Source organism: Cottoperca gobio, chromosome 20 (genome assembly GCF_900634415.1).
Source record: "Cottoperca gobio chromosome 20, fCotGob3.1, whole genome shotgun sequence".
Classification (NCBI taxonomy): Eukaryota; Metazoa; Chordata; class Actinopteri; order Perciformes; family Bovichtidae; genus Cottoperca; species Cottoperca gobio.
In genome coordinates, this window is record NC_041374.1 from 7016334 (window position 1) to 7040414 (window position 24081).

General features: G+C 40.4%; 3 protein-coding genes across 4 annotated transcripts; 1 reads left to right on the forward strand and 2 right to left on the reverse strand.

The window, feature by feature from the left end:
• Positions 1 to 1480: 1480 nt before the first annotated feature.
• On the reverse strand, positions 1481 to 3480 carry klhl34 (kelch-like family member 34). The gene has a single exon (XM_029458074.1). It carries the CDS (start codon positions 3295 to 3297, stop codon positions 1498 to 1500), a length of 1800 nt encoding a protein of 599 aa, XP_029313934.1. The 5' UTR covers positions 3298 to 3480; the 3' UTR covers positions 1481 to 1497.
• Positions 3481 to 5640: 2160 nt separating this feature from the next.
• smpx (small muscle protein X-linked) lies at positions 5641 to 19232 on the reverse strand. Of its 2 annotated transcripts, none has more exons than XM_029458164.1 (5): positions 18406 to 18504; positions 15914 to 15974; positions 11417 to 11503; positions 10509 to 10661; positions 5641 to 6701 (listed from the first exon to the last, which is right to left on the reverse strand). In XM_029458164.1, exons 2-4 carry the CDS (start codon positions 15947 to 15949, stop codon positions 10512 to 10514), a joined length of 273 nt encoding a protein of 90 aa, XP_029314024.1. In that variant the 5' UTR covers positions 15950 to 15974; positions 18406 to 18504; the 3' UTR covers positions 5641 to 6701; positions 10509 to 10511. The 2 variants fall into 2 exon arrangements, with proteins under 2 accessions (XP_029314024.1, XP_029314023.1); XM_029458163.1 differs by lacking the exon at positions 18406 to 18504 and adding an exon at positions 19167 to 19232 and having other exon boundaries at positions 5642 to 6701.
• A 2067-nt stretch (positions 19233 to 21299) lies between these two features.
• On the forward strand, positions 21300 to 21659 carry LOC115025772 (uncharacterized mitochondrial protein AtMg00860-like). The gene has a single exon (XM_029458235.1). The coding sequence runs from the start codon at positions 21300 to 21302 to the stop codon at positions 21657 to 21659; it is 360 nt and encodes a 119-aa protein (XP_029314095.1).
• Positions 21660 to 24081: the final 2422 nt, after the last annotated feature.

Sequence of the window (24081 nt, forward strand, 5' to 3'; positions counted from 1 at the left end):
CTGCTTGTTCTCTAAATCCCCTTTATCTCCCTCCTTAGCTCTTGTTTTATTTCTCCTCTTAGAACATTGTCACATTCGGTAACAGGAATTAACAAAACACCATAGCCTATATCACTTCTCTGTAGTCGTTGCTTATCTTTTTTGTTGATATCGGACCTGTTATTATTCTAAGAAATATATAGGTTAGATTAGTTATGTTTGTATGTATACAAATATCATCATCTTATTTTTTTATCATGTTAAGTATTTAACATGCCTGCTGTCATTTTTTCTGTTCTGCTCTTATTCTACCCAGATTACCAGGACCAGTGGCTGTTCATTAGAAAGTTTATTATATTTTTTATTTTTCATTTAACACGAACATTGGACAGTCATTTACTATCCCAAAGTTAGTTAGGTAGCAAAATTGCATCAGCAGTCACTGGACAGGCACATAAACAAAAGGTTTACAACGTCAGGTAGTAGTGAGTGCCCAATGTTATCAGTCCGCCTGGACCATAGTTTACAGTTCAACATTTAACATGGTCAAAATACATGAAACCGATATTGTCCCCCTTTTTTGTTTCATAGAAAATATCATTGCATATTTTAATGATATGTTGATTGCCGACCTGGAAATGTTCCCGGTTTTCATTTGAAATCTTATTCTAACTTAGACAGATATAACAGTAATATCAATCTTCTCATCTAACTCTTGGCAAGAAAGAGAATAAGTGTACGTAACCTAAATGTCAAACTACTCACACAAGGAGTAGTATATTAGCTCATGTTAGCATAGAGACTTGAAGAAAGGTGAACCAGCTAGAGTAGCTCTATCCAAATGTAAAATAAAATCAGCCCACAGGCAACTCTGAAGCTCACAAAAGAATACAACCTTGTTTTTTTAATCAAAGGGTTTTACAAAAGGTGAAGTGCTTTATGTTAAACAAAGTTAAACGTCTCCTGATTTACCTTCATAACAGACCAATATGACACTAATATCAATATTCTTAGACTAGGGTAGCTTAGCATAAAAAAGGTAAGACGGTAGCACAGCTAGCCTTACTAGCTCTGTCCAGAGTTAACAAAAGCTGCCTATAAGTATCTGTAAAACTCATGTAATAGGCTATGTGATTTGTATAATCCGCACAAAAAAACAAAGTGTTAATTATGCTAAGCTAATGATGTTAAGCTAAAGTTAGCTTCATATTTCACAGACTAGAGTTGTATCAATCTTCCCATCTAATTCACAAAGAGAATATGTGTATTTCCCAAAATGTCACACAGTTTTTTATGTATTAATAGAGTAGGTTAAGAAAAATGTACTTATTTGAAATGTACTTTCCTAACTATCCTAGAATAATGCACATCTAATGAGACAGGACAGTGGCTGAAACCAAACAGTTGTATTCCCCTAAAATGTTATCATGTGTAGTGCTCATTATTTTGGGACTATGTTGCACTTGATAGTGAAATTGTATTACTTTCATGTTAAAATTATCTTATACCATGTTCACTTTAGTCTGGGAGAGGCAGCAGTGTGCACTCAGTCCCAGTGAGAGGTCTTGGGAGCTGGCAGATCTCTCTCCATCGATCATTCTTTGTATCGTACTCCAACACACTCTTCACTGTCACCTCCTGTCCGTCGCTCCATCTCCTCCCTCCAAAAACCAGCAGATTCCCAGACGTTGTAGAAACCATCCCGTAGTTGAAGGAGCCAATGAGAAGCGGTCGGAGGCGGGTCCAGTGGTCTGACTGCGAATCGTATTGTTCGATATCGCAGAAAGGCTCGTACATTCCCAACAGAGCGTAGATGTGGCCGTTGGCGGTAGCCAGGCGGTGACTGAATCTGGCAATGGACATGGACGCTCGCTTCTCCCAGATTCTGCTCTTGAGGTCCCAGAAGAGGACTTCTCTGCTGCTCTCTCTGTGGTTATCGTGGTTATCACCATGGTTACTGCCGCCCTGGTTGCCCGGGAGACCACCTGACACGTAGATGCCGTTGTCAAGCACAGCAGAAGCGTGCCCATAAAGGGGGCAAGGCATTGTTGCTCCTCTTCTCCATATTCCTGTCACCATGTCATAAAATTCAACAGAAGCTAAAGAGGTGTGTGTGTTGGCATCTGGTCGTGTGTGTCGTCCCCCAATGGCATAAATAGCATCCCCCACCACGCAGCAGGAGAACTGCTCCCGCTTCTCCACCATGGACTCCACCGTCTCCCAGCAGTCGAAGCGAGTATCGTAGCGCCATACCTGGTTAGATGTCGCCACGGAGACAGACTTTTTCCCATCCTCGTCTCCCTCTTTCACTTCTTCTCCTCCGATAACGAAGAGGAAACCTCCTACTGAACACACACAGTGATTTCTCAGTCGCAGCGGGAGACTGGAACTCAGAGGTGAAAACTTCCTGCTTCTAGAATCAAACGCCAGCATCTGCTGTTCTGGCCAATCAGAGCTCAATCCTCCACCCACAAGCAACACACTATCAGGCGACGCTCTGAGTGTTGACTGTTTGCTTTGTCTGATTGGCTGAGCTGAACCCTGCCTGTGGTACTCCAATGCACGAGTAAGCTGGCTTCTGATGAGAGGTGTGGCCATGGCTTTGTGGGCGTGGCTAAGACTGGTTAGGTCAGAAGGGGTAACCAATCCAAAGCGCAGATGACTCAGCAGAAGATTTGATTTCAGCAGAGGAAGGGGGCCATTCTCATCCAGCCAATCCAGAGCAAGCTTTATGAGCTCCACTTCCTTGACACCAGGTATCTCGTCCGCATTGAGCACCGCCATCAGTGAATGGATATTCAACCTGAGAAGGTCTTCCCTGCTTTCCAGCAGCAATGTCCTCATTTCCATAGTGATGGTTTGATTGGCAGCTTCAAGTGCATCTGAGAGGGTGTGATGCTCGGCCAGGTTAGCATAGCAGCAGCAATTCAAAGGGTTCAAACCATCAGTCATAAAGCGCTCGCATATTGACACGGCTGTATTCACCTGCAAGTACCTGGCTGCCTCCAAGACAACAGGAAGTGATGGTGGTGATAGGCTGAGCCAGCCAGAATACAGGTAGTCCAGAATGACGTCTAAACCCTCAGGTTTTAGTGCCGGGAGACTAATGGAGCTCGCTAATCTCTCCAAGGTATTCTCTCCAAACAGAGCCCAAAAATACTCGCTGGAACTGGCCAAAAGGGCACGATGACAAGGGAAAGATACACCGCCGGCCTCGAGGATCACATCACACATGTTTCTCTGAGAGCGCAGGCGCTGGAAACCAGAGAGGAGTCCGGTTCTGTGGGAGGAACTGTAAAGGAGGGAGTAGCTATCCATCCAAAAGATAAGAGGTGAGAGAATAAGAGATTGAGAAGGAAAGCTTCTGAGAAACGAGGATTAGTTGCTAAGAAAAAGCTTAGTCAGGAAGGTACAAGGAAGCAGCAGTGAGAGGGAAGTAAGGGGAAGAAATATTAAAAGCCGAAAGCACAGGCAAAGCATCAATGAGCGTTGTCAATAAGATGGAGCCGAAAAGCAGCACTAAAGAATGTTTGACACAAAGAGAATCAGACATTTCTAGGAGAACAGGATAATAGATTTTAGAAAGCAAAGAGCAGGAAATGATGGGAAAAGACAGGAGAGTTGAGAAGAAAAGGGAGTAAGTGCGTGTCCATAGTCGAGGTCCCTCCATCTGTGTTTTTGTCCTGCTCTGTCTGCTGCGGCGGGCATGTGACACCATGATATGAAGGTTAAAAACTGCCCCCTACAACCACACACACGATCCCCTTTTGGCCTTCAAACTTGGTCCGTCCCAAATCCTTCTGTCTCTATCTGTGATGTCCCGGCTCTGGTGGCTTTGTGTTTGTCCACTGCCCTTTCCTCTGTGTCCAGGTGGGAGTATCACCCAAATACATGCATCCAACATACACGCCAAACGGGCAAGTGAACAGATGCATGGATAAACATGACCAAACACATACACAGAGAGAGCCTGGCAGGCTTTTAGTGTCTATCCCGGCGGATGAACTCATTGGTGAATACAGCTGCTACAGTCTGCAAACCAAGATTCCAGGGCACGGTTGCCACGGCTCCTATCTGTGCCTTCATCGCCATGCTACAGGAATAGAAACACAGACACAGGACACAGGAAGTTTTGCCAGGCTGTCAAAAGATTTTTACACGTGTCAATACTAGTGTATTGAATTTGGTATTAGACTAAGCCGTGTCCTTCGGGGAGGCATTTAACCTTAGTATGACCTGTGCTGCTATAAAACCACTCAGGTGATGTCATGCTATTATTTTTACGCATGGTGGTGGGAGTGATAAGATTTGTTTACAATATCGGGCTACTATTTGTCAAGCGTCTGATTGATGTTGAGCTACTGTGTGATTTTGCTGTCTGCCTGATACATGCTTACAAGTTATGATTTCTGAGTAGATGCTGGCTCACACTCACAGATGAGTGTGTATTTGTTTTAAGGAAAGGTTACACTAGTTCAAAATTCAGCACACAGCCTACTCGCAAAGACAAAAAACAGAGTGTTTTTAATCTTTCCCACACAATGTCCAAAGATCCTCCTGTATGAATGTTAAAACACAAGCAGTATTGCTCTCTCCACCGTGACCTGATGGAGGCTAAACTTAGCTACTGTACAGCTGCTCTGTGTGTTTGTCTGTGTGAACATGTGATGTGATGATGACTATCTTCTGTATCGGGGTCTGGTGGTGTGCTTGATGGCATGTGGCTGCTCCGTTAATACAGCATTCCTTCATGAAACGGTTGGATTTGATGGTTTAGCGCAGGATCAAAGTGACTCCAGGCATAAAGACGCCCCTGACTCCCACCTAAAATCCAGTAATACCCATTACATATTCACATAATACAAGAATATTACAGTTGGAAATATCAAGGCTTTCTCTAGGCACCATTTTCCATCACAGTAAACATCAGAGTTTCCAGGGTATTTAATTGTGACTGAATCAATTTTTATTTTTGACATTTTTAAAGTGCATATCACGCTCTGTTTACTGTCAATCTCCTGACACCTACAGGAAACAAGGAAGTCTCCGCCACAAAATAATCCCCTTTAAACATGTCACCTTAAAAAGTTAACTGTCACATTCTGTCTCCTTATTTGTGGTGTCTTTGTTAGCTGATAAAGCTGTCAACTTCACCAGCAAGAAGATATGTTCTTTTTAAATGACAATAAAACAAGAATAAGAGTCTACAGCCTCCATAGCAGCATGTAAGGCTATAACTATGCACAGCCAGGCTTTGAGCTAAATGCTAAATTGAGCATGCTGCATGCTCACAATGATAATGCTAGCATGCCGCTGTTGTATGTTCTGTTTTTATGTTCACCACGTACGTTTGGCATGTTTGTGTGCTAAAAACGGCTAATTAGCATTAAAAACAAAGGAGGAATTGAGGAATGTCATTAGTTTTGCCGTTTTCTCAGACAAAATACAATTTTAACCCAAAGATGGCGCTGCAGGAAAAGTTAGAGTAGAGATAAAGTTAGAGGATATATCATCGGGAAAATATGTCATGGAACAACATTTTGTACCAATCCATTTTATATATAGAGAGAGATATTTCAATGCATAAGTGGAACATTTCAATAGATAAGTGAAGAATTTGACCTGCTGGTGGTGCTAGACTAGAGGAAGAGTCAGCGGTTCACCAAAGTTTTTGTGATTCATCCTTTGGGATTCTTTAATATCTGTCTTAAAATGTCATAACAATACATCCAATAGTTGTTAAGATGTTTCAGTCTGGACCAAATGGTGGACTAACCGACATGGCCATCAATAGAGCCAGATGTTACAAAGATTCTAATTATATAAAGAAAGTATTTCAAAATGATTGGGACAAATGAAAAACAAACAATATTTAACCAATATTCTCCTTTACTGTAATAGTAGATGTAATGAATAAACCAGTTTTTAGAACCATCTTGATTTATTGCAACATATTCCTGAAGATATCAGTTTCTGGGAATCATAACAATAACACAAGTAAAACATTATGTTCCCCCTCCCAAAAAAATAGTACAAATTAACTTAAATCCTATCGCATCATTGCAAATTGTTACAACATTTAGAAATGAATAATTTAATAGAAAGTATCAGTATAAATCAGTGCTGAATAGTTTGAGTTTTGACAGTATGGAAAAGAAGTTTCATCACAGAGTTAGAAGGGGAATCACAGTTTTGATTTTTGTCAAGTGGATTCCTTAAATGTATGTCAATTGTAAATAAATGTCCTTCTAAACCAACTACTTCAGACTTAAAAATACTTCAAAAACTTAAAAAAAGCAAAGAATATGCTGAAGAATATGCCGTTATTGCAACACTCCCTTACTTTTAAAAGTTCAAGTAAAATGGAGTCTTATCTGCAGCAGAAGCAAGCCAGAATGTCTCTCTTTACCACATTACCTTTTTGTACAAATCATGATCTAAGTTTGGATTTAGTGACAAAACAATTTCACATGGTAAAATAAATATAGATATTTGTAGTGTTTTAACCTTTAGACTACTGATAGAAACAGAGTTTATGGATGCCTGCATCTTGGTGGTTTGGTTAAACGCCGAACATTCTCTGCAGACATTGGTTCCACAGAAAGCTGTTATTGTTTCCGAAGATGTTGGGATTAGATTGCAGTTTGCTTAGTCCTCGGTGGCAGTGGGCAAGTCTGTGTGTATGAAGATTATCTGCCTTCCTCTCCGCCTAGCTGGGGATCCTGGAGGAAAGAGACAGATAAAGACACTGTGAGAGATTTTCACTGTCTGGTATCAGCGGGTCTCAGAGCTGCTAACCCCTGAGAGACAGCGGGAAGGGCCAGGACGAGGAAGAGAAGGCCAGGTCACTGTATTCACTGATGCAGCCTTATGTATAAAATCTGGTTGATCTATCACCTTGTTTTTCTCTCCACTTATCTCTCTCTTGACCTTTTTTCCGTTCTGTTTCTCTCTGTGTTGATCTCCCCTCACCATCTGACACATTTTCCATTTATTTCCATCTCAAAACTCGAGTTTTACACTTCTCAGGAGGCAGCCTTCAGTCTTCAGGCTCCAGGTTATGGAGCTATGGAGCCAAAGAGCTACCGTTTTGCTGGTTAAGTAATGTTGCACTAGAGCACAGTGAATAAATACAAGAGGCTAAGAGAGACATTAATAATATAAAGCCTGGGACTCTCATTGGTAGCTTTAAAGTGATGCAGTGCAATGCTAAACTATGCTAGTTAGCTTTGCTTACCCTTCAAACTTGAAATGGTTGTGCTAGCTTGCAGCTATTTAAGAAATGTTTTCACGCTCATGAATTAATAAACAAGCAATTCCTTGATCTTTTATATATTTTGTTTTAAGAAGAGATAAGATTTTTAGCTCAAACTTTAGTTTTCTACTACTGCATACTTAGAGTAAAAGGTGCATAAGTAGGCTATATGCTAATTTTTGTACTTTTTCATTTTGTACTCACATAAATGTATATATTATGTGGCCATAAGTTATTGAATACCCCTGTTAACATACTGTCATTTAGACTGGACCCCTTCGTTCCAATGAAAAAAAATCTAAATGCAATAACATACAATTATATTTTAGACAACAGTTTGCTTTCAACTTTGAGGCAACATTTTCTTGCTTGCCCGTGTGCAAGTATGTGATGGGCCCCAATCCCATCCAACACCTTTGGGATGAACTGGAACACGACTGTGAGTCAGTCCCTATCAGCTAACATCAGAGTTGGACCTCAATTAATGCTCTTGTGGCTGAATAGGAATAAAATCTACATCCAAGGTCCAAAATCTGGTGGAAAGACCTGAAAGCAGAAGACTGGAGGAAGTTGTAGCAGCACATTAATGCCCACATGGTTTTGGGGTGATATGTTAAATAATCGCATGTAGGTGTAACGCTAGGGTGTCTACAAACTGTTGTATACAAGACATGAATCAATCAAACTGCAACCTTGGAATAAAACCACAAGTTAAACTCCGCTTTCTTTTAGCTACCATGTTTCCATCGAAAGCACACTCACAAATTAATGGATTAAGTTTGCTGCTGCTGATTGTAAATACACACTGTGAACCTTCTCCGACATAGCACGTAGTATTATTTTTCTTGTTATTACTTGAACCAGATTTGCATGTATCTCCTACACAGCACACCCACATGGTTTGGGCAGGGCAGAACACACAGTGTTTGGATATTGTGGTTTCTGTGTCCCGCTGAGAAAGTCACAGAACAGACTGCCCCTCAGTGCTCACACACATTTTCTAAAACAAAGACACTTCTATAAAGTGTAAATATAGAGCCTGACTCAACCCCTCCTGCCCACTCACACAGGCATCAACACTCACGCCTCTTGACCCAAACAAAGATTACGCAGCCCACAGTGACCCCTTGTGGCAACCTCCAAACACTGCAAGTATGTTTTGTGGAGACCAGTCTCACTGATCCAGGATCTGTTACAAATAGTTTAGTGTCTTGTTAGGTTAGAATGTAAAGGATGAACTCCTGAAAGCTTCACTTTACTATTGTAATATCAAAAAGTTAATTTGGGATTCACTTAATATGCAGGGATAAAAAATAATTCTGCTTTGCACCAGGATCCCATTTATATTTATGGATATATAGTTAAATTGGTTTTTAAATAATAATTTATTACTTACCCATTATAGTATCTAGCAGACAGATAGTTTATGGTTTAATTTGTCCAGGTTTTTATGGAATTAAATATGTGCCTTGTGACATTTTGAGCACAGAAAAATATTTTTGGAAGTACATAAATTGTAGTTTGTAGAAACTTTATCATGGAAAGAAGTATTCAATCTTAGTTTTTAGTTTTGTCACACTAGAGCAAATAGATCCTGCCAGCTGGGGTTTTCCCAATTTGCATGTCCTCCCTAATCTATGACTCTTTTGCTATTTAATTAATAGTTTCAGTAATTTTTCATGAAAAATGTCAAACATTTCATGGTTTCAGCTTCTCAAATGTGAAGATTTGCTGCTTTTCTTTGTCTTTAATGACAGTAAACTAAGTCATTTCCCACTCGTTTCTGATGGTTTCCAAACCAAACAATTGATCAAAGCAACAATCAGCAGCTTAATCTAGGATTGCAACTACCTATTATTTTCATTATCGAATCATTTGCAGATATGTTTTTCTATACATGAAGAACACCTGTTACAATATTCAGTCTTCTCATTAAACCCCAACATCTGAGAGTTTGAATCCATCCAATATTTGGCTTTTTTGTTGGAAAAATGTACTAAAACGATTTGACGTGTAATGGAGTATTTTACCAGTGTGGTGGTAGTACTTTTACTGAATTAAAACACCTGAATTCTTCCTTTTCTGTATATGTAGACCTGTATACGTAGAGTTGGTTAATTATTTACCCTTTTCATGGAAGGTGTTTGCATCATTCACAAAGAACCAGAGACTCAGTTTGTGAACTCATCCTTGTGCTTCCTCACTGTCATTTGGTTCTTATTTGCATTTTTCTTTTTTGAACCCTGACCATGTCTGCACTGCACAAAAGAGCTGCGTCAAATATTTCCAAGCAAGTCATCATCACGAGGGATTAGTGGGAAATTCAATGTATCCAAATAATGATTACAATAGATACACAAATTACCTGTTGATTAGACACACCTGTGAAATAAGAAATATAACACGACAGCCCCTTAATAAATCCTACTCTTGTGAAGGTTCAAATGTTCAGGTTTTTTGACATCATGTCTCAAGTTTTAAAAATGAATGAAACAGCAATTTTGAATTTAAAGTCCTAATCTTTGAACCCTAATGCTCAGTTTTTGGCCCTCGTAAACAGCTCAAAATAATACTTAACATTGTTTGATACTTTAATACTTGTTTTCAAAAGTCCACTACATTTCTTAGAGACTTTTTCGATAAAAAAGAAAAGAAAAGATTAAATACAATTGATTTTAATCTAAAGGTTTTAGTACAAAATAGTATTTAGTGTATACGGGGTATGAATAAAATAAAAATAAATACTCATTGGGTAATTTTATATTAGTACAATTGAAGGAGAATTATATTAAGTTTTTTTAATTATTTATTATTTAAGTTTCTATAGCTTTAATAATAAAATACTTTATAGTTTTATAGTTTAAAGGTTATGTTTTTAAATTGATGAATAAATACTGGGCTGTAAAATAAAGTGATATCATAATGTTTGTGTTGTAATAACAGTGTAGTTACAAGTTGTGGTTTTTGTTAATTAAGTTTAAGAGCCTATAGGCTGCTCGCACTCTGTTTGTGCATTCTAATTATTCAATATGTCCTGGGTCATTTAGTAATATCAATACAAAATGAGCATATATTTCCTTATTTGATATATAATATCGATATATTTATATCGTAATAACGTCATATCTGGTTCAAACGAGGTAAGCAGAAAAGAAAGAAAGTATTTAAAAGAATAAATGTATTTTTTCAAATATTATTATTATTATTATTTTTGACATATAAAGCAACGACAAAGAGGACATTCAGGATTGTTCATATGACTATGGCCACCTACATGTTATTCCTTGGTGACCCATCGTAGTTCGCTCTTGACATTCTGCAGCTCTGATAGGTTAACAGCAGGACCGGGCAGTTTCACCGCGCCCGGAAGCGTCTTCTTCTCCTCTGGCGTCTGGGGAGCAGCGCTGGGCTCTTCTGGTGAATGAGCCTGAGAAAACATAATACAAACAGTTATTTATTATCATAATTATTATTATTAATATTATTTGTATTATTTTGCTAAGTGGGAATTTATTGGATATAATTAGAAAACAAAATCTCATACGATTTTCTGTACATGTATCATGTGTGCAGTGCTTCTTCTTTGGCTACTTGAAACATGTATTCAGTAACAGTTACTTTATTAAACGGTAGTTTTAAGGTTTACTCAGTATAACATAACCACCAAGATGTCCCTTCCAACTACCTGCTAGCACTACACTACTCTACCCTTAGATATTTGTTTTACTTGTTCCATAGAAGTGACCAACTCTTTCAAACTTCTTTCTTTTACATTTGGACCCTTTTGATAATTATTATCCTAATTTAGCTGGATGGTCAAATTCACAGTTTTGTATTTGGTTTAGAGCCTCAAATGTTCAAGCCTTTTTTTTTTCTTTCTCAACTTCATAATTTCTTTAGTTTCTGCTATCTGTGTTTGTACAGGCAGCATTGTGCCTCCCATGTATCCACCGGAGTGCTATGAGTAAAGGTGGTATATGTCACATGTCGGTTAATTAAAAAGTGTGTTTTGTGGATCAAAAGCCTAAAATATCCCACTCAGATTACTCACAAATTACATCATATTAGATTACCTGTGTGAGATGAAAAAATCGATAAGTACAGAAAGTGTGTGTGTGTGTGTGTGTGTGTGTGTGTGTGTGTGTGTGTGTGTGTGTGTGTGTGTCTCCTGTGTTGTCTTACCTCTTCTGTGTCTACTGTCTCCTCTCTCCTCTTGACAGGATGTCCCGCCCCTGGACGCAGAGCTCCCATCGGGATGTTCAAATTAGCCTGACGGACAGCAAGAACACTATAAACGCATTTCCTGTCTCTGCATGTGTGTGTGTGTATGTACACCTGCTGTGTCCTTAAAACCCCTTGTTTTGATTATAACCACTATTTCCTGGTTTTCATCGTGATCCTAAAAAGGACGTTGTGTCGTTATGAAAATTATGACACACACACACACACACACTCACACACACACACACACACACACACACACACACACACACACACACACACACACACACACACACACACACAGCTCAGAGAGCTGCCTGCTAACTTGATTTTAAACTGCTGCCTGCCCCTGACGTCCTGTAACCTGGATTTATTGTCTTTTTTTGCATTGTACTGTAGTGTACTGTCTTGTATATATGCTCATATTGTACAGCTGTACAGAGAGGGAGTGTGGTGTGTGTCACAGAGGACGCTGGGTTATATTTTTTCCATATTTTAAGGTTTAAAATTCTGGAAGAAATTACCTCATTCGCATGTTTGCTCTGATTTGTATCCCTGTAATGTTGCTTTAGCTGAGGTTGTTTACTGTCTTATGCTTAGCTTGCTCTCAGCAATCATCTTCTGACATTCCAACCAAAGGTTAAAGGAATATTTCACTCTATATTGAATAGTCTAAATTTACATTTTAGGAAACATGCGTATTTGCTTTCTTGTCGAGAGTGAGATGAGACAACTGAAGTGAAGCAAGGACCAGGATTATCTTAGCTTAGCATAAAGGCTAGGGAAGCAGCTAGGCCGGCTCTGTCCAAACATTTATGGAATTCTACCAGCACCTTTAAAGATCACTTATTAATCTGTTACAACCGTACAGACACAATTTTATTTTTAAAGTTATTGTTCTTGCTTCCAGTCTTTATTCTAAGCTAAACTAATGTACCTTGGCTGTAGCTTCATGATCAACAGACAAGGATGTGAGTGGTATCGATCTTTTCATTTAAATGCCAGCAAGAAAATAAGTCACCAAAATGTTGAACTGTTCCTTTAACTGTTGAAATGCACACTGAACTAGCCTCTTTGCTGTAATTACATCTGAGACTCCCTGCATTACTAACGGGCCGTACCAGTGTGTTTGCAAGTTTTAGTTCTATAAAGGGGCAATATAAAGTGGGACGACACTGATCCAAAGAAAGAATATTCAGAGTTGATGAAGAAGAAGCTGAGATATGCTGATATGTATTTTCGGCCGTTTCTGTATTTTTAAACATTTAATATTTTTTAAAGTATTTCTCATATCACAGAAACAAATTGAGTGAATCTTGTGTGTTATGTTATTAATATACTGTCGGTAATGTGTCAGTGCACAGGGTCAATGCCAAAATTATTCTGATCTTCACTGTGATGGATAACACAATATAGCAACCTGCAAGAGTCTGACAATAATGGAAACCAATGGATGCCTGGCTGTAACAGTAGAAAATATACATTATCTGTTATGCAAAGTAAATTGTAAATTCCTGAATCCTCTACAAACAGCCTACGCAGCACACTCCATCAACAAAACAATTACTTAAAGTATCAGTAAAAGTACTTGGTGGTCCGTGAGTGTTACTGTTGTAAAGATTGAGCTAATTTTAAGTATTGTATAATATATTGTTGGGTAGTTTAATATATGGCTGCAACTAATTATTATCTTTATTATCGAACAAAAACAATAACCAATCAAACAAGAGAGTCCAAGGTTCTCATATGTCTTGTTTTGTCCGACCAACAGTCAAAAACCATTAGATATTCAGTTTACCATGAAATAAAAACAGAAAATCTCTAAAATCTTACATTGGTTAAAGGCCCTGTCACACAGCTCCGTATGGCAGAAACGTATGTACGTATATGAAAAGTAGCTCAAAATGTGTCCAAATACGTCCAACTTTTCCACAGCGGTGTTGTAGCTGACGTATACATAACGAATACATAACGAATTATTATACGTATGTCCAACGTATTGATAACGTATCCCTTACTCATACAAAACGTATCAGAGCGTCTGGACAACGGAGCTGTAAAAGTGCCATCTGGTTCACGTCATGCTGATGCTGGAGAACAGAATGTACTCTTGTCTCAGCCTCTCAGCATCCTCCATGCTCTCTGATGATGGTTTATGTATTCATCAAGACGTGCTGTGAAGAAGTGAGGATGAGCTCCTCACAGGGACCCTATATACTATATTCAAACCCCAATAAGCTCCCTGAACGCTAGCTGAACGCTAGCTGTACTGTAGAAACACGTTTAATAAGTTACTCCGTCGTCAGGCATAATCTTAACATAGGGTAGGAATAGGGTATCCACTCGTTATCAATAAATTGGCTGTAGGGTTCACCGTCAGCCGACGTAGCCGAAATCTAACGTACCTCTAACGTAGTCACGTAGGTATTGACGTACTGTATTCACATACGTATTCCGTATTCACGTATATCTAACGTAACGTAACTTATGTGTAACGTCTGCATATCTTATGAAGCACACGTCGGGTACGTCCGGTAATTTTGAACATGCTCAAAACATCAGCGTTCAACAACGCACCCCAGCGTAACACAGCGAGCTCTTAACGAACACTACTTATACCTTACCTTATATCTACGTACACCTGCGTGTTGCCGATATTTTGTATACGCCATATTTTTGTGTAAGTTATGCATTCGTTGGGTATTCGTCTGATACATTTTGTATAAGTAAGTGATGCGCTATCAACAGGTTAGACATGCGTATCTGTATACGTTCACTTTTCCGATCCGATGAAAAGTTGGACGTATTTGGACTCTGACAAATGTTCATATACGCCAGCATACGTTTCTGCCATACGGAGATGTGTGACAGGGCCTTAAGATGGACGCAAAGAATGGTTGGCGTTTTTCTCCATATGACGATTATTCATTTATCAAAATTGTAGCGGATTGATTTACTGTTGATCCGATTTATTGATTTATGGATTAACTGTTTACGTTTACATTTTTAACAATGAAAAATATATATAAATGTATCATATGTTTTGTATCTTAATATGAAAATTAACTAATTAATAACTATAGGTGTCAACTAAATGTATACTGGTGGAGTAAAAAGTACAATATTTTCCTCTGAGATATAATGGAGTAGAAGTATAAAATTGCATGTAAAGGAAATACTCAAGTAAAGTACAAGTACCTCATATTTTTAACGACAGTACTTGATGATTACTCTGCTTCCCTACAAAATGCAGCCAGAGCAACGGACTTTAGGATCCACACTGGAAACATTTCGGCACAAAATGCTTCACTTGTGCTGCACAAGCTGTTTAGTGGAAATGTATTGGAGCTTGTATTGCTTGCCTTTTGAAGCTATAAAAAGATGATGCAGCGTATTAATATGGGAAGAGGCTGAGAGGGAACTACAGAGCGTAACTGGCTGTACGTCCATCAATCCGACAAACTTTAGCGGAGTTTTGAATGACATGGGTTTGACAAAATAATAATAATATATTTTGAAGGTGAACTAATTATTTAAAGATGGCTTTCTGAGGAAAGGGAATATCTATAAGGATCACAGATTATTCAAGATATTTTCGAACAATAATTTGGCGGCCGCCCTGCAGTAACTCTGTGGGCCACTTGGGGTGTTGGAGTTTTTCCTGTGGACGTTTTAATTTCCCGAGGATGTTGGGGTTTACTTCTGCAATAACTTGCAAGATTTTGTGCAAGGAAGTTTGCATCAGGAGCCAGGTCTCTGAAAGGCAGTGGAGATTGATTAAAACTGTTGGTACCTTTTAAATAGATTTTTAAAAAATATATCCTTATATTCGACATGGAACTTTTGAGATGAGAAAGGTCTTTTTTTTATGAAAGTGATTTATAATGTAAATCTGTACAGCTGTTGTTTCGTTGTGAACTTAAACTGATGGTGGAGTGCTGAGACGAAGAACCTCATGTTTGTACTGTATAGGTGTTTAAAAGTCCCCTGTCCAGATGCCTATCCCATGGTTAGACATGAACATGAGCACAATGAGAAGTGAGAGACGATGGAAGAATCCCTCTCAGACATGCACGCAAAAAGCCATTACAACACAAATACACACACATTTCCATACACACAGTGATACAGACATCTTTTGATCCTTTGCCTCACTACAACTCTGCACTAATAAAGCCTTGATACCACTGTATTATGCACAGTCTGAACTCTGTATTTGCCTTTGCCAATAAATACTTTAATGTGGAAACACCTGTCGTCTTTATTTTTAACCAGATTAGGATTTATTGTGCCATTTGCCAAAGTTTTTATCAAGTATTACTCTTGATATAACTTTCTAGTCTTGTTTTCTTGTTGCAAATCAAACTTTGACATGGTGTTTTTAAAGTGATAAAACAAAGTTCAATGCAGGACGAACACATTCACACCTTATTGTGCGCACAGATGAAAATATCTTACCTGGAGGGCCTTAACGTTGGATGAAGGTTTGGACATAATCCCCCCCGGTAAGTCCACTGACCTGTAGGAAGCACAGATCACAGACATTCAGCTCATTCAGAGTGTGTGTATGTGTGTGTGTATGTGTGCATGCGTGCATGTTGGGGGCATACGGAGTCTGTTTCTGTGGTTTTAAAGGGCCGGGATAGCATTTCAGTTGCTTAGCGACTCTTACAGAGAGAAGCAGGTAGAGGAACTGTTCTCTGAATCATTCATGAGATGGAGAGAGCAGGGAATGTCAAATTAAAAGCGCAACAGCGCCTCAATTTCAGCAAGTGTGTTAGTGAGAACTTTACATTGAGAATAGTGATGTATGGCAGGATAAGTAGGAAATGTAAATGTGTTCCACCTTCCTTTACTGAGCAGGAACATCAGTGCCAGGGTTTTTTTTAACCACACTGGCTTCAATTCAAATCTCAACAAACCACTTGAACTCTCCCATTCTCAGATAATGTAACATACTGTTAGGTGAGAGGTTAGGGAAAGATCCAACTGAAACCACAATAGATCACTAATTTATATCAAAATGCTTTTGTAGCTCGAACATAAAGTATATACATGACCCTTTCAGGAGATTCTTCTTTTAAAATTAGTCAGCTGGAAACTAACTCATGGACCTAACATTGCCAGCAATAGTCTGATTTCAAGGACCCATGGTTTCAAAAAGGATTTCTGTTGTGGGTTACTCCTTTTTAACAAAATAAAAGCTCTACAGCTAGAATCAGCTGTTAGAAATAAACTAAAGTGGTCTACCCTCTGTCCCCCAATTCCTCATTTTATCTCACCCTGTTTTCTGTTGTTTCACAGATCAAGTGGTTCCTAATTGTAGAATTTTCCATGGCCTATTTATCTTATCTACTAAGTGGTGGCTCACAACAGAGCAGATGACCAAAGAAATTGAGTCCCAGGCCTTCCGGCTGCTGCTGCATTCTATGGCAGACCTTAGATACCGTTACTAGGGTGCTGTTTGTGCAACAACACACAGTAAGAGCTTTGCTGTCCTTGACATGAGAGCAAAAGCTTGGACACCCCAAAATACACAACCACACACACACACACACACACACACACACACACACACACACACACACACACACACACACACACACATACACACACACACACACTCATACTTAGAAATTCGGGATGATATTTATGTTGGCCATGAGTAGCAGCTGCCCCCCTGATGCCACGCTGCACAGCCTTACAAGCCTTTTCACTTTCACACATATTCAAATCCTCAACTATTAAAACCTCTGTGCAGACATCTAACTGAAAGGCTCATTGAGGTACAGCATGTGGGTCGCTGTGAGTGTGTGAGCATGCTTCAGTGTGTGGTGTTATTACTGTATTTCTGTATCAACAAGTGTTTAGAGAGCTGCAGCTGCACACAGTAGCACAATTCTTTCTTTGGATCAGTGTAGCACAAATGAAGGACTACAAATGTGTTTTATTTTGCTTTATTAATAATGATGAGACTGGTAGTTTTGTGTTTTTACAGTGGCCATTATGAGGTTCAACATTGTTTGGTTTTTAGTACTAATTAGCAAACGTTAGCATGCTAACATGCTAAACTAAGACGGTGAAGCTAAATGTAACCTGCTAAACATCAACATGTTAACAATGTCATTGTAAGCATGTTAAGAGTGCTAAAGTATGCAGCTATCTCAAAGCAACACAGTGCCAAAGTTTTAATGTACCATGGATGTGTGGATGGATTGAAGGCGATGACGCCGTTCGTTCCTATGAAAGTTGCTCAGTGGTGCATTAGGCCTAACACCTTTGACTGCAGGGTGTAAAATTACCCGGATCTTTCACATCTAAGGGGCACATTGACCAAGCGCGCTAGCGTTTCCTTTCACCCTGCCTCCGAAACTGCTCGGTCTCGGCTCACTCACATTAGCGACAGTTCATTATGCCTCGGGAAATGACTCTTCCTGGGGGCTTGTTCCGTACAGACATTCTTCTTATTGAACTCTCGGCAAGAAAGTGATTAAGCGACTCCCAAAATGTTGGTTTAAATATTTACACTTCAGTAGGAACCAATGAGCATTGGTGATAAGAGCCACAGATAGGGAAGGAACTGTTGGAAAGTACTGAGGGATGGATTAAGAATGAAAGTACTTTTTGCACAAATAGAACTAAATCAATGTTTTGTTTTCATCAAAACAAACCGATATAAGAGTTCAGCTTAATTTATCCAATGCTAAATATTGTGTGTTCCTCCACGTTGTTGGAAACCTTCCAGACGTTTCCATTTAAAAATGACTAAATTCTGAATGAATATTACAATAATGGCCTAAACCTTCCTACCATTCAAACACACACACACACGCACACACGCACACGCACACACACACACACACACACACACACACACACACACACACACACACACACACACACACACACACACACACACAAGCACACTCACACATAAACAAAGCCCTTACCTGTTGATGACACAATACTCTATCGTCTAATGCTTGATTTTAAACACCCTAGGACTTCTCTCGCTTGTTCAACAACACTTTCTATCCATCTCTCACACACTTGTTTCTATCTCTTTTTCTTTCTCCTATCCTCTACTCTCCGCCCTCTCTCCTTCTCTCTCTCCCTCCTCGTAAGTGGTGGAAGGATTCCTCTCATATCTGGGATTTGTTCTCACTATAAATAGAAGAGTGATACACAGAGGGGACCTGCTTTCTATCCACACACATGGACACGCAGTGACAGACCAAAACATTGTCAAACAGTAACTGGGCACTTGGATCTCTTTTACTTTTAACATATGTTTAAGGATCTTCAACTGGAGTTACAGTGAAACGCTCGAATGACTAAAATAGAGATGTAACAAATGTAACAAAATGCAACATTTAAGCATGAAGCACTTAAACACAAAACTGTCGATATGATGTTTATAACGACAAGTATTCATTAAACCCTGACACTTGAGTCCTCAAAACACTCCTCCTAATCTTAGTGACTAAAATGGCACTGCCCTATTTCTGCTCTGACACTCACTCAAACACACGCACACGCACACACACACACGCACGCACACACACGCACGCACGCACACACACACACATACACACAGAAGTGTTTTTTCTGGTATATCTACATTTAAACACCTGATGTACATCCACAGGCTCAGAGGGGAACTGTGATCTCACAGAGTTAAAGGTGTGTGTATGTGTGTGTGCTCTCTTACCTCCTGGCGTGCGTGGCTGCTCTGCCCTGCCTGCGCTCTCTCTGAGGTTCTCTTCGGCTACCTGACCTGTTTCTGCTCATCCTGATTGGCTCAGAGAGACACAAAACTCCTCCCTGAGAGGAATCCGACCCATCATGAGAGAAGTAGGCTGAGTTTTCAGCCTGTGTGTGTGTATGTGTGTGTATTTCTGTATATAGATGTGTATTTTTCATTTATTTATTTGAAGTTCTTCTTTCTTTCTTTCACGGTTTTACTAAAATTTTACTCAAATGGAGTTGTCCACCTTAATGGCATCAAACAGTGTTCCTATGAAACTAATCTATGTGTGCAGGTAGTAAAATGAACAGACTTGATCTGTAGGTTTGTTATTTGTTTGAGGCCATGCAAATACAACACACACACACACACACACACACACTGGTCCTACCAGTTGGCAAGGTCAACCCTCGCCTATTACAGATGAACACCATCATCACTTAATGTGTTTATTGTATTTTACAACATGCTACAGCTGAATGGCCTGCTATTGATTCTAGTTAGCTGAAGTTTTACAGCGAGCGGGGCCAAACGTCATTAAGGAAACAACAACATACTGAAGTCGCAGTAGTCTGAAGCCGCTTTGCATGTGAGTCTGTGGGTGTTCTAACATAAAATAGTTGTTTTAATGTGTTCCCTTCCTCAAGATGCACAGACGTGGACTGTGTTTTGACATATTTTGTTCTGGATGTAAAACAGCAAACCTAGAAGAAGATCTGGGCAACATATAATGGAACTCCCATATGCAGTCTGTACACTGTGCAATGGGGGATCATGGATGTGAATTCACCAACAAGAAAAATGTAGGCTATACTCTCACTGGTTCCCTCGACTTTGTGTCTACGAGAGGGCAGTTGTTTCTACTGCGGACAACAGGGCCATCAACTCTCTTTCACCAGCCAGGAGGAGGGCGCTGGTGAGCAAGATGTCCACAACCTTCCCTCCTTGCCCAGTAACCAAGGTAACATTCGTAAATAATCAGACCATAGACCAGGGGGTGTTAATTGACACGGGGGCTGATGATAGTCTCATGGCGAAGCGGTTACGATTAAAGACCGTTCCGTTAGCAAGGCCTATTAATGCCAGCGCCTTAGATGGCCACCTGCTGTTTAAAGTCACCCACTGCACGGAGCCCATTCAAATCACCGTGAATGGAGACCACACGGAAGAGATGCCATTTCATTTATTTGACTCTGCCCTGCACCCTGTGATTCTGGGTTTTCCGTGGTTAAAGAGACATAATCCTCACATAGACTGGTGTGTGGGAAAGGTTAAGGCCTGGGGAAAGAATTGTAACACTACTTGTCGTTCCCCACCCATCACTCAGTTACCTGATGTAAATTATGTAAGTGCAGGGAATTATGCTGACCTATTAAGAGTACCGCCCTGCTACCATGATTTAAGAGAGGTTTTTAATAAATCCAAAGTCATGTCGCTACCCCCTCACCGACCCTTCGACTGCCCTATTGACCTGCTGCCGGGGGCGCCCATTCCGAGAGGGCGATTATATTCCATCTCGGGGCCAGATAGAGCAGCGATGGACGAATACATTTCTTCCTCGCTCAAAGCGGGGATAATTCGTCCCTCCTCCTCACCTGCCTGAGCGGGGTTTTTCTTTGTGGATAAGAAAGATGGGTCGCTGAGACCATGCATCGACTATAGCCCACTAAATGGCATCACGGTAAAGAACCGTTACCCTTTGAACTACTTTAGTCAGCTAAAGTGTTCACCAAATTGGACTTAAGAAACACCTCTCATTTGGTTAGGATAAGAGAGGGGGATGAGTGGAAAACAGGATTCAATACACCTAGTGGCCACTATGAGTATCGAGTAATGCCTTTTGGACTATGCAATGCTCCAGCAGTGTTCCAGGCCTTTATAAATGAGGTTCTGAGGAAATTCCTGAATGTATTCGTATTTGTGTATCTTGATGACATTTAGATTTTTTCCCCAGACTCAGGCACTCATACTAACCATGTTCGTCAGGTGTTACAGAGACTACTAGAACATCAGTTATACGTCAAGGCGGAAAAGTGTGAGTTCCACGCAGAATCTGTGTCCTTCCTAGGGTACATCGTCTAGGCGAACCAGATTCAGATGGACCCTGCCAAGGTCAGTGCGGTAGCCAATTGGCCGACACCGGACTCGAGAAAGAAGGTTCAGCAGTTCCTAGGGTTTGCTCATTTCTACAGACGATTCATTCGGAATTTCAGTTCGGTTGCAGCCCCGTTGCATGTGCTTACCTCCTCAAAGGTCCTCTTCAGATGGACCCCCCAGGCCGACACTGCCTTCCAGAGCCTCAAGGAGATGTTCACCACAGCTCCCATTCTCACCATCCTGGATCCTCTATGCCAGTTTGTGGTCGAGGTCGACGCCTCTAATGAGGGCATTGGGGTTCCTGTCGCAAAGGTCTGCGGAGGACAACAAGATGCATCTGTGTGCCTACCTGTCACGTAAGCTAACACCAGCTGAAAAGAATTATGATGTGGGGAATAAGGAAGGTGTGGTCGAAGCAGTTTCTTGTCAAATAGAATCAGACGTGAAGCAGGCTAATGTTGTGAGCCCGGCACCTAGTGAGTGCCCAAGCTCACACGTCTATGCTCACGTGCCATCCAGGGGTTAGACGGACTATGTTTGTGATCAGACAGCGCTTCTGGTGGCCTGCCATGGAGAAAGAGGTGGCAGAGTACGTGGCAGCCTGTCCGGTGTGCGCCCGGAGCAAGACCTCGTCCCTGCTACAGCCGCTGCCTGTGCCCCAACGCCCCTGGTCCCACATTTCTATGGACTTTGTGACTGGACTCCCTCCTTCTAAGGGAAATACCACCATTCTGACGGTGGTTGACCGCTTCTCCAAGATGGCTCACTTCATTCCTCTCGCCAAACTCCCCTCTGCCAAGGGGACGGCAGAGGTCATGATGAACCAAATGTTCAGGATCCATGGTTTTCCCTGTGATATTGTGTCCGACAGGGGTCCACAGTTTGTCTCCTCATTTTGGAAAGAGTTTTGTCAACTCTTGGGAGCCACCGTCAGCATGTCTTCCGGCTACCATCCTCAGTCAAATGGGCAGTCGGAGCGGCTCAACCAAGAGCTGGAGACCACCCTTCGCTGTTTGTTCGCTCCTGGTGTCCTGGTGGTCTTTAGAGTGTTTGCATCTCCGGACCTGAGGCAACCGGTAGGGATGTGGCGGGGGAGGAGTTTGGAGAGGTAGGGAGGGGCCACGCTGTTTAAGGCTTTGTAGATGGTGAGTAGTATTTTGAAGTCAATCCTGTGTTTGACTGGGAGCCAGTTCTTCACTTGTTAAATTAGATTTTTTACGATATAGACTTCTTGTTAAATTTGGTATTGCTCATGTAGAGGTGAATAAGCTGTAGGTTTGGGGTTAACATTGATATTAGAATTTAAATTAGGTGATACAAAAATATGCATGTATTGATGATAATCAAGGCTAAATTAATGAATGTAGTCAACTGAGAGATCAGTCCTTCCTCTGATGTTTTAATCAGAGATCTGATAATAGTCTTCGCTAGCTGACAGTTTGTCCCTCTTGTCCGCAGCCAGCTGTTTAGTTGGCAGGAAATGGGATGTTAGAGGCCACATGTTGCTAAATGCATCTGTCCTGTTCGTCTGCTGAAGCTGCTCATGTTGTTACACCACTACTGTGAAAAGCCACAAATTTCACTGTTGTGGTGAGCATTTGCCTGTTTTGGTGGCTTGTTTACATGTTTGTAGCTTACTTGACTTCAGGAAGAACATTTATAGTATGCAGAGTTAAAGGTTCTATATACGGAATTTAGAACATTAACATAGCAGCAAACACTATTTGCTATGTAAATATATAGTGGAGTATTGACGACCTGAGCAGAGAATTAAGTCACACTCCCTCTGTGTGTGTTGTAATCTGAGCTTTCCTGTTTTTTTGTTTTGGGAGTCGGAGCCGGCCGTACGTGCATGTTATTGCAGCATGTTAGATCAACTTTCATAGGCATGAAGGGGAGCCCACATCTAACGCTGTATCCATTTCTTTTTATACATACATGCTATGGACATTGTCGTAACTACCTCAATGCATTGTGGCATTTTTATGCAGGCGTAGTGTACTGTATTTGCATACTGTAGTATTTCCCTGGAAATAGTATGCAATTTGTGTGCTGTTGGTTTTATATTAAATAGATTTCGGACATACAAATAACCTTTTGCACACTGTTTTAGCGTACTAGTGTGGAATGTTAGCATGGAATTTCAAATGCAACCATTGACTCTGAATCTCCACGCTCACATTTGCCATCCAGGTGTTTCCCAATCAGAGCAAGCTCACTCCTAAACCCACAAACATATCTATAATGTAGAGTCAGAAATACATTTTGCCTGCAATAGAAAAGATGCTATTGTCATAACCAGGTTAGGCATATTCTATTGCAGGCAGCATTTCTTTCTGACTCTGCATTATAGATATGCTCTGAATGTGGTATATTGGCCCTTTAACCTCTAATCTAACATGGCCACAAAAAAAGTTACTTTTTTTTTAGACTTTCATCTTTTTTACTGCTGCAGCTCAGCTTAGGTACCTCTAAATCCTGATCAATTATTCTGTGCTCCATTTTAAAGGCTAGTGCTGCCTTCAGGTTCTCTAAGTGAAGTCGTGTTGCAAAGATATGCCTTTTCTTTCTTTTAAATGTAACAGTTAAAATGAACACCAAAGTAATCTTCTGTGTTGGCTGTTGATGTATTTAAGAAACAATATACAGCATGACTGCAGGAGGATGAAAAGTAGAAAATATGTGACCCACACAAATCAATAATGCATTTAAAGGAAACAGAGAGTAATGATATAAACATACAGTAAAATGATAATGTACATAGATAAAGTATTTACCTTCA

Excerpts from the sequence above, each read along its gene's own strand:
- LOC115025772 (XM_029458235.1), top strand. The coding sequence starts at position 21,300 with ATGGACCCTGCCAAGGTCAGTGCGGTAGCCAATTGGCCGACACCGGAC.
- klhl34 (XM_029458074.1), bottom strand. The coding sequence starts at position 3,297 with ATGGATAGCTACTCCCTCCTTTACAGTTCCTCCCACAGAACCGGACTC.
- smpx (XM_029458164.1), bottom strand. The coding sequence starts at position 15,949 with ATGTCCAAACCTTCATCCAACGTTAAGGCCCTCCAG. Across the intron at positions 11,504-15,913 it reads CCAACGTTAAGGCCCTCCAG|GCTAATTTGAACATCCCGAT; the intron begins GTAAGATATTTT and ends GCTGTCCGTCAG. Across the intron at positions 10,662-11,416 it reads AGACAGTAGACACAGAAGAG|GCTCATTCACCAGAAGAGCC; the intron begins GTAAGACAACAC and ends ATGTTTTCTCAG.